This window comes from Psittacula echo (genome assembly GCF_963264785.1).
Source record: "Psittacula echo genome assembly, chromosome: 1".
NCBI classification, from domain to species: Eukaryota; Metazoa; Chordata; class Aves; order Psittaciformes; family Psittacidae; genus Psittacula; species Psittacula echo.
In genome coordinates this window covers 115832872-115843981 of record NC_137735.1, presented here as the reverse complement: position 1 = coordinate 115843981, position 11110 = coordinate 115832872, and the positions used below count along the sequence as shown (strand labels likewise).

Below are 11110 nucleotides of genomic sequence, written 5' to 3'. Positions count from 1 at the left end.
TGCCCTGCCCGGGTGGAATCATCCGGCCCCTCCTGCCCTGCTGCCCACCTCCGTGCCTTCACCCTCTGCGGGGAGGTTGGTAAGCAAAGGCCAACCCGGGCATGGGCAGAGCCAGGGCTGGGGTCAGGGCCAGGCCGGCTGGGCCGCAGGCGCCCTCCCCAGCGCCGCCCCGGGGGACTTTGAGCCGAGGGGCGGCCGTCCCCTGCGTCACCCGTCGTTGTCCGCACCGCCGACGGCCATGGCGGGCCGGCACCGGCTCCTGCTGGAGAACGCGCAGCAGCTGGTGCTGGTGTGCGCTCAGGGCGAGGAGTACCTGCGGCGGCAGGACGCGGGCAGCCTGGCCGTGCTGCGGGACGGCAGCCTGGTGGTGGGGCTGTGAGTGTGGGGCCGCGGGGCCGGGGCTGTCTGAGGGAGGGGGTCGCTGCCGCTGCCCCCGCGGCGATGGCTGCCACCGCCTGCCTCTGGCCGGCAGCAGAGTACTGCAACTGGCTGACTGTATCACAGCATGGTTGCGGTTGGAAGGGACCTTAAAGCTCATCCAGTTCCAACCCACCTGCCATGGGCAGGGACACCTTCCACTGGGCTCAAAGCCCCATCCAACCTGGCCTTGAACACTGCCAGGGATGGGGCAGCCACAGCTTCTCTGGGCAAATCTGTGCCAGTGCCTCAGCACCCTCATAGTGATGAATTTATTCCTTAGATCTAACCTAAACCTACCCTCTGTTAGTTTAAAGCCATTTCCCCTTGTTCTGTCACTACAGGCCCTTGTAAGAAGTTTTTCTCCAGATTTCTTGTAGGCCCCCTTTAGATTCTGGAAAGCTTCCCTAAAGTCTCCCCACAGCCTACTCTCCTTCAGACTGAAAAAGCCCAACTCTCTCAGCCTGTCTTCAAATAACAAATAATTTTGAATGTTTCAATCAAAGTCCTGATAACTTCCTTTATCATGCTGTGGTCACACTTCAGCCTCCTGAAGATAACTTGTTCTTTTGAACAATACAGCTACCCTCTTCTCCCTCTGCTTTCTATGTGAACTGACATGAACTAATAGCAATGGTATAGATAATTTGCATAATTAATGTAATTACAGTTAACAATTAATGCATGTAATTACATCTCTGTAATTTCTAAATGTTCTAACTGCTCTTTGCGTCTTAAAAATTCAGCCATGTAGCACAGAGGGAACTTCACTGAGGTTCCCATGATGACTCCCAGTTGCTGTTCTGGTAGCTTGAAGAGAGCTGGAGAAAGACAAGGCTTAGAGGACAGAGGTGCTGCACATGCCCAGGGGACCCCTGTTGTGTAGGTGAGGAGGAACTCCCTGCATGGCTGGAGGCGATCTGTCAAGTGCAATCTCGGGTTTCCAGTACCATCCTTGAGCTCCACCGGGAGAAAACTGCTGTTGAACCGATGATCAGCCCCAAAGAGGTTTATCCCCATGGTTTCCAAGGACATGAGGGTATGATTAACAGCCAGGCAGTGGAGGCTGGTGATGACAGTTTGATTTCCATGAGGGGTAGAGGGCCCTGCAGATACCTGCTGGAGTAATGTTGTGTATCTGCTGATCCACAAGGGAAAAATAACGTTGTCTAGCAGAAATGAGAACAAAAAAGTACCAAGAGTCTCAAGGATCTAAGCAGAGGACATGACAAGTGTCAAGGCAAACAATTTGCAATGCATGGCATTACTGCATCGTTTTCTGTGCACCTGTAAGGTGAGCAAACCACCTCCTGTGTGAGTCTTCAGTCCTGCTGAAGGTCCCTACCCATGCTTTCATAGAGTTGCTGCTCCAGGAGCTCTGTCAGTGAGCATTGACCTTTTCAGCAGGCTCACCCTTCCTTTGTCCATTGTCTGTTGTTTGCAGAGATGGTTGTATCAAAGCTGTGGGCCAGGCAGATGTTATTCGCAATCAGTTTTCAGGAGCAACATTTGAAAGAATAATTGACTGCTCTGGGAAGTGCGTGTTACCAGGTAGGTGTATTTGTTCATAACGATGCAGTGCTGAATTGTGGCAAGTGCTTGGAGACAAAGTACTCACGTGTGCTAATGTGTGTTAAACATCCCTCCAGCCTTTTTTCCTCTATGTTCAGTACTGGTTTGGTAGTATCTTGTGCTGGGGCAGAGTATCATTGCTTCCTCATCAGGAGTGCTGCAAGGAGAAAATTGCAGCACTTGGGATGGTTCTTTTGGGCTTCATGGTGGAGTTTTGTCTCCTCTTTTTTCCTGTTAGAACTCTTCCTCTATCATAGATCACATGGTAATGCAGCTGGGTCACGTAGTGACTTTCCGGATTCAGCTCTCTTTTCTGTATCCTTTCTGCCCATCAGCAGTTCAGCCACAGAGCTCAGTCTCTGTCCTTCCCGTGGCCAGTTGGAGGCAAAGGGGCAGCACAAGATTTTAAGTCACATGCTCTGCAGCTTCAACTGATAGAAAATAAACCTGGGCAAGTCTATTGCATGAACTTTGCAAGTGTTGTTAGAGCACGAGCTGTTAGACCTCTGTTTTGTCTGCAGTGGCCTTGGGCATGCAGTAGTGTTGGTTTCATAGCTTGTAGAAAAAGCTTCCGCTGGAGTAAGTGGACTATTGTTAGAGTAAGTGCTGTCGTACTAAGCCCAACCTCAGCAGTTTGCCTTTTTAAAGAACACAGATGTAAAGTCTAATGAACCCTTTCAAAGTTTGTAATTTATAATTTCTTCCACAGTTTGAAAATGTCATCAAAACACCAGGAAAAACTCAGCAACTGATGCACTCATCCAGAGATATTTTGCATAATGTGTCACACCTAAAAAAACTGAAAGAAAATTAATAGCTTTTAAAGAAAATCCTAGCTTTTGGGCTGCTTGGATTTTTCTTTTTCTCTAACTAATAGAGACTTTACAGGGGAGCTTATGCTGTTAATTTGTTTGCATGTCCATAACCTTTTCTCTTACACAGTGAAGTAACACGAGTGTACGTTTACTTTGTTTCCTTTAGGCCTGGTAGATGCACATACGCATCCAGTGTGGGCTGGTGATAGGGTTCATGAGTTTGCAATGAAGGTAACTGCGTAACATTACACATCTGGATTTTTATTTCCTCTTTCTTTTTTTTACACATAACTTTCTAGTGAATTTATGTAGCAAAATGTATATAATCTGTAAATGCATATAATCTAAGGAGGGATGATTTCTGAATAATGGTAGTCTGAGAGAGAAGTGTAATTGCAGGCTTTGCAGCCAGCCTTGATATAGTTTTGCATTAATTGAAGCAATGCAGGAGTGCCACTGTACCATCTAACCTTGATTCCCTCCACACACACACACACCCCCTTTTCTTCACATAAATGACTTTTAAGCTAGAGATAAGTTTTCCCTTTGGGCTCGGGGGGAAGAAAATCTTCAAAGTAATTCTCTTTATGTCACTTCTTACAAGATTTCTTCACCCAAATGGAGGGGAGAGAGAAGAGGAGCGGGAGGGAGGAGGAATTAATGGAGATTTCTGTCCTTTCCCCCATTTCTTCTCTTTGCAAAGAGCTCTCAAGGCACTTTGCAGAATCCCTTGGATAGAAAAAACATGTTTAACAGCTAAATGTATGGGGGTGTTGGGTTTTGTTTTCTTTTTTCCCAAAGCTGGCAGGTGCATCCTATATGGAGATCCACGAGGCTGGGGGAGGAATACACTTTACTGTGGAACACACTCGGAAGGCAACAGAGGAAGAGCTGTTCAGTACTTTCAAACACCGACTCGAACGCATGCTCAGAACAGGATCTACGCTGATCGAATGCAAGAGTGGATATGGCTTAAACTTAGAAACAGAGCTTAAAATGCTCAGGGTGATTGAACGTGCAAAGCAATGCATGGATATCGGCATTTCCTCAACGTACTGTGGAGCTCATTCAGTGCCAAAGTAATATGACTTGATTCTTCTTGCTCTCGTTAAGTCTTACTGCTTCGCATTGAAAATTGGCTGTTATTTTCAGAAACGTTTCTTCTTCCCAGCCCTCCTGAAATACATTATTTGAAACTATAGCCAGTGTTTACAGAAGGCTCTCCTAAATCTTGATTTGAAGGAAGACAGGGAAGCATTATTTAATGGCTACTAAATGCCAGCATCAGTTTAGCACAGAATGCTTACATCCAGCTGATGCTTACACTGAGCATAACACATATTACAGGGTTTTCTGTACAGGAAGTTCTGCTACTCTTAATCTCTGCCATGAACTTTTATTTTAACCAGCGAGGAGAAATAAATGGTGTATTTGATCCTGATATACCTCAGTAAAAAAAACCTTAATTATGCTTCCATGCAATGAAGAAATGCACACAACTTATAAATATGTGATGAGTAGAAGATTAAAGTAAACGTGTTTAATCACAACTGTTGGCTCAAGTAGAGATACCATAAAAAGCCTTTCTCACTGTGACAGTTTTTCCCCATGACTGGTTGGAAGGACCTTAAAGCTCAACCGGTTCCAACCCCCTGCCATGGGCAGGGACACCTTCCACTGGACCAGGTTGCTCAAAGCCCTGTCCAACCTGGCCTTGAACACTGCCACGGATGGGGCAGCCACAGCTTCTCTGAATAACCTGTGCCAGTGCCTCACCACCCTCACAGTAAAGAAATTCTTCCAAATATCTAATCTAGCATCTTTCAGTTTCTGTGGGACCATGATATAGAGCATTGGCAATAGGCAGCACTTACTGAAGTATGCACCAAACGTGCAAGCTACTTTGGTTTGAGCCATCCTAGAGAAAAATAAGGCTGCCCTGTTTAAAGCGATGCTTGTTCCTGCCCATTGCTTTTAAAAATTGTTTTCAGCCTTGGAACTTCCAGACTGGGAGTATCTGCAGTTCTTTAGGAGTTGAACCTAGAAAGTTTGCAGGAGGGGGACAAAGAAATAACTGTTCATCCCTCTAGTTGTCATTTTGAATCAAATTCATGGGGTTTTTTTAAAGTGATTTCCTGAGCAGAATTCTCTTGCATTAAAACAATGAGTTTTGCATTCTTGGGCATTATGTTCCCCCAGAAAGCAAAACCAAGACTTGTATTTCCCTCTGTTTTTTCTTGGCTCTGGTCCTAATCTTTCAGTCCAAATTCCTCCAAAAGCTGCTGAGTCAAAGAAGAAAAGGGAGGAAGCTTGGTGTGGTAGAAGCCTGGACAACCCCAATGACTGTTTCAGTGAGAGTGAAAAAACAAGGTCCCTAAGCCGGATTCTACTCTGCTTTATAACTGCACAACCTCGTTTATAAATCCAAGCAGAATCTGGCTTCTGGAATTTACTGCCACTGTAAAACTCCCACGTGTGGCACTTGTATAATGCCAATCTGTGCCTGAAATGGGGATTGAGATGTCGCAGGCATTTAGCTGCAGTGTACCATGTACCTGCAGATCTTAAAACTGCAAAATTCTAACAATCCAGCTGCATATTTCGAGATTGTTGGCTCTTTTGGTCAGAGGCATTTACTGATCCTTTCTGGGTTATCTCTCTCTAATAGGGGGTTTGTAAATGGATCTGACTTTGATAAATTGAACCTTGAGAGGCCCCTCTGATTTAGAAACAGTTTCCTAGCTATCACTCTGAATAATGCAAAAGGATGAGAGGTAAATTTGAAACAATGACTTGTGCTGCGCATCCCCTTTGAGCGTTGATCTGTGCATAAGCATATTGCATGAACACCACTGAACGTATGCAGATAATCATTTACATATTTTAAATAGCTGTGTTTTAGGATATAGTATAAGGAGGTCAGAATATAGGAAAGCAGAAGATTTTGTTTTAAAATATCCCATGTCTTGGTTAGCATCTAAGGTACCCACCTTATAAAAAATGTATAGTAATGTATTCTAATGTTTTTTTGAATAGAAAGTAATTCATATTTGAGAATGCGTGAATTACAGTAGTTTTAAGTTTTCAATCTGAAGGGGGTTTGAGTGATTTGTATTTGCATCATTTTCTAAACAATCTGGTAATTGCACGTGTGATGTGAGTGTTTGCCAGGCTTCAAGGATGTTATTCTTATGGCTCCCTAACCTTGTCTTTTCATTAGAGGGAAAACTGCTGCTGAAGCCACAGATGACATTATCAATAACCATCTCCCTAAACTGAAAGAACTCAAACTAACTGGTGAAATACATGTTCACAATATAGATGTGTTCTGTGAGAAGGGAGTCTTTGATCTGGAGTCTACCAGGAGAATTCTTCAAGCTGGAAAAGATATAGGGTTACAGATTAACTTCCATGGTGATGAGCTCCATCCAATGAAATCTGCTGAGGTACGTCTTTGTTAACATTCGGTGGAGCCATTTTTGCTCTTGGAGGGGCTGAATCTTTGAAAGAATTGCGGTTTTCAGAGGTTTTCTTTTCTAAGGCTTTATAAAACAGACCATTCATAGACATCTACTTCTGTCAGACGATGGAAAGTGCAGCCCTTGTGCAGCTTTGGAGTTAAGGACATTGGAGGAAGCCTTGACTTACATGCGCTAACATTGATTTTGCTTATCTTCCACATGGGGTACAGATGGGGAAGGTGGATACCCGTGAATCCAACAGCATCTTGAAAAATCTATTTCCTTAAACGTTCTGTTAGCAGCAACAAGTCTGATGTGCAGTGGGTGCTCTCAGAGGGATGCTTTAGGTAGGAACAGGCTTCCAAATAGATTGATACAGAAAGTCACTCTAAGGCCACATTTCACAATCATTGGTTCCTTCCTGTGGGGTCTGCTCAAGTTATTCTCTGCTTTATTAAAAAACAAAACAAAACGAAAACCCAAAAAACTTGATAATCATAAAAGCCTTTTTGGTGCTTCACGGTTGAAGGCAGCAGTTGCGCTACTAGTTCTGCAGCCAGTGTCAGTTTTGTAACAATTTTCTGCTGGTTACTTTGTGAACAGGAGTTGATAATGGTTTTATCCATAGCTGTCCCACAGTTTGCCTGTCAGATGGCTGAAAACACTACTGAAGGTGCTCTTCCACTCAGTGAATGGTCAATACCCTTATGTGGACAACTTCTCCTCCAGTAAATTAGCAAATACTTTGTATCTGCATTCTGTTTGTTGTTTCAAGCATTCTTTACGGTTTTTCTTTTAGTAAATTTTCCATTAGCAGTGAATTGTCTTTTGCAATTGTCAATTGCAAGCAACACTGCTTTACTGCACTAATTGAGAATTAATTGCTTAGCTTGGAGCTGAGCTTGGCGCCCGGGCTATCAGCCACCTGGAAGAAGTCAGTGATGAAGGTATCAAGGCAATGGCAAGAGCTAAGTGTGCCGCTGTCCTTTTACCAACAACTGCCTACATGCTAAGGTAAGGCCACTAGGTTGGTGGAAGACTTTTGTAACAGCAAAACTGTGTGGTTTTAGGGTCTTTTAATGTAAAAGCGTAAGGTTGTATCTATGCCTCAAGGATCAGGCTTGATCAGTGAAGACAATCACAAATACAAAGAGCTGCATGAGCCTCCTTAGGTCTTGTTTCTGGTGGAAAGTCTCAATAATGAGGCAATATCCTACTTCTGAGAAGTCTCACAGGAGATTTGGAGTGGGTGAGTCAACACTGGAATTTAACCCTTGTGACAGGATGAGGAATCAATCAGAAATTCCAGAAGAAATCTGGATGCTTTTCCTTAATCCATTTAGGCTTTTAAAATGGAGTTGGCTTCTTTTCAGGCAAATTATCTCTGCAGTGTATGTATTTGCTCTCTTGCAGAAGGTTTTGCTGGGAAATTAATCCATCAGTAACCAAAAGAGCTGAAAGACTGTGGGTAGCATTTTAAAAATCTCATCTGACTTTACCCAGGCAATATCGAGCAGAATTCCCTTAAGAACACTATTTTCCTATGCAGATATTACAGATAAGCATGGATGAATCACCTGCTTACCCCTAATGCCAAAAATAAGCCAAGTAGATGATGAGGACCGTGACCCAATAATACCTTCCTTCCTGTGAAGAGACCTGATCTTGGTTTATTTTCAGCAGCCCGCTTTGAGAGTGGCATTGCCACTGGTGCTCATGTCTGTGACCATGCTTGTGTTTGTATTTGTGTACCTGTTCATGTCCTGCACCAGTGCTTTTGAACTGCTGGCTGATCACAGGTACATGCACTGCCAGAAGACAGATCTCAGGGAGGATGTGTGGCCCTGCAAACTGATCCCAGGAGCAAAAAACCTGAGCAGGCAAACTGGTCAGGGAGGTGAAGGAGACAACAGAGATGCAGCCACCAATAGAAAAGGCTGTGGCCGTAACTCACGTGTTACTCCAGAGACTCCCTGCAGTGGAAAGTTTATAACCTCAGGATAAGACTAAGATGGGGATAATAACAAGCCATAGGAAATGAGGCCTCCTTTGTTGCAGTGTCCTGTTTACTGAACACAGGACTCCCAGTCTAAAAATGAAGAAGCCATGAATGAGAAACTCATTAAGAGAGTACTGGAGGTCTGAGAGCTGAGCAGTATATAAGAAGCTGCTGTGAGGTAATGTACATCCTTTGCTGGCCTCCTTCAGCTCCTTAAGTACCAGTTATGGGAGCTCAGATCTTGGAATGTCCTGCCCCTACACAATCCCTGGTTTGAAGAAAAGCAGTAGTGACCAGCAGTAGTGACCACTGGCTGACCAGGGCTGGTGGTCAGTGTGCAGCTACAGAGTTGATTAATGGTAAGTACACGCTCGTTTTGGCCTTTGCTAACCGTTGCCTGCAGTACTCCTAAGGAGTCTGGCAGCAGAGTACAGCAGGGGATGCAGAGACTGGAAGGACACGTGAGGATGGGGAATGGCACTTCAGACAAATCCTTTTAAACACCGTTAACTCTTGGAGCATCATGTTGTCATAAATCTGCTAAGAGGCTTCTGTAGGGAGAGGATTGTCTTATAGCCAATATAAGTACTTCATCAAGACCTCATTTATTGTTCTTCTCTGTTAACTGCAGTGCTTTTAATACTACTTTCTGAGCAGCAGTCACTCTAATGTTTCCTTTGTATTGTTACAGTGCTTTATTTCTGGACATGATGTTTGACGCTATTGGCTTTACAGCAGCTACGGCTAAAACTTCTTAGTGTATTTCCTGGTGCCCAGCCTTGCAAACACCTTCCCAGATTAATCCAATGGCTAAACAATTTTGAAATGGCCATTCTGGATATTGAAGTTATTGAAGATTCCTTTTGCATTAACAGTGCTAAGTGAGAAAATCCTCTAATATACATGAATTTGAGGTCACAGTTTCAACTTAACATTTCAGATTGACAACAGGGTTGGGAAGGGGTTATTGCATTGCTTGTGCCAGGTGTTTGGGAGCCTGCCTTTGAAGCTGTAAGGACTAGAAAATACTTCTTTGAGAAATGAAGGTTTTCACCTAGTAAATCCTGACATGTCTGAGGTCTGGATAAATACCAGAATTCCAGTGGCCTGAAGCCTGATGATTGATCCTGGCTGCTCCCACATGATATCTCAAAAGAATGGATCACAATTCCCATTCTTGCTATCTGTAGGGTGATAGGTAGAGAGCCGAGAGGAGAATCTGGGCCTTCATCTCCAAAAGAATCAGTGTAGCTGAATGCATGAATCTAGCCAAACCGAGTGGTGGCTTTTGCTTTTGTAAATCATCACATTATAACTAAGTGAATTGTACTGACAAGTGTTTTTCCCACTAGACTGAAGCAACCTCAAGCTAGAAAAATGTTAGAAGAAGGAGTTATAGTTGCTCTTGGCAGTGACTTTAATCCTAACGCATACTGTTTTTCAATGGTAAGCTATTTTTCATTCTTATGACACCACAAAATCATGCAGTCTCTTACTAGTACAACTTGTGTATAGATCTTGCATGCTTAAAAGAGTCTTTGTATCTGCAAAGAGAGCTGTATCCTCTGCTTAGACAACTGCTCATGCTTATTGAAGTGTGTCGATAGTTTTTGCCAGCAATTCTTGAAACCAGAAGGGATTCTATTCTTCATGCGCACTGAGAGGCTCATAAAAAAGGGTCTCAAAGTTCATGATTTTAGATTTCTGATTCTGGAGTTGGCAAGATTTACATTACACAGCACAACTCCTGTTGCACAAGGAGGGAGGAGCGCTTAGGGATTTGAGGCATGAACAGCTTTTTTTGCGTTACTGATAACTCCCATTTTCCACTTAACTTGCCTTTTAGCCTATGGTGATGCATCTGGCCTGTGTAAACATGAAGATGTCAATGAATGAAGCACTGGCAGCTGCCACCATTAATGCAGCTTATGCTCTGGGAAAATCGGATACACATGGCTCCATAGAGATGGGCAAGCAGGGGGATCTTGTGATCATAAATTCGTCAAGGTTTGTTCTTCCATTGTCATCTGAAATGTGATTTAACAGAAGGGACTGGTTTTTACCATGTTTGGATAGTGGAGAGGTTAGTGAACTCCTCATGCCACTAGCATTTTAGACCCACTTTCATTCTCCTTAATTGCTCCAGTGGAAAATAAAGCCTAGGACTTTTGGCACTAATATTACAAATAATCCATGCCTAATTACAACTTATCTAAAGGCAATACCTGCTTATTTCATGGAAGGAATTTTCTACTGATTCAGAATCATAGAATGAGTCACAGGATGGTTTGTGCTTGAGGGAACCTTAAAGCTCATCCAGTTCCAACAACCCTGCCATGGGCAGGGGCACCCTCCACTAGACCAGGTCGCTCAAGGCGCCATCCAACCTGGCCTTGAACATTGCCGGGGATGGGGCAGCCACAGCTTCTCTGGGCAACCTGTGCCAGTGTCTTACCACCCTCACAGTGAAGAACTTCTTCCTAATGTCTGATATAAACTTACCTTCTTTCAGCTTAAAGCCATTCCCCCTTGTCATATCACTACAGTGATAGTGATGATCACTATCATTTTTACATGAACTCACTGTATTCATGCAAAAAGAAATCAACATGTACACATGGAATAGTGTTTTCCCATGGTTCAAGCAAATCTTTTATAATTACCAGGTGTACTAGGTATATAAGCCACTCTAATGCAAGTTTGGATATTCTCATACATCTTGTCTTTCTAGGTGGGAGCACTTGATTTACCAGTTTGGGGGACACAAAGAATTGATCAGCTATGTTATAGTTAAAGGAAAAGTCATCTATCAGAATGAGAGCTGTGAGACAATGATCAGTTACTGA

The 11110-nt window shown here is 43.7% G+C and overlaps 1 protein-coding gene across 1 annotated transcript; it reads left to right on the top strand.

Annotated features, from left to right (window-relative positions):
- Positions 1–238: 238 nt before the first annotated feature.
- AMDHD1 (amidohydrolase domain containing 1) lies at positions 239–11110 on the top strand (the record flags this gene model as incomplete). The annotated part of the gene is made up of 9 exons (XM_080630539.1): positions 239–375; positions 1862–1968; positions 2971–3035; positions 3606–3883; positions 6025–6250; positions 7155–7279; positions 9617–9710; positions 10111–10271; positions 10996–11110. 9 exons carry the CDS (start codon positions 239–241, stop codon positions 11108–11110), a joined length of 1308 nt encoding a protein of 435 aa, XP_080486665.1.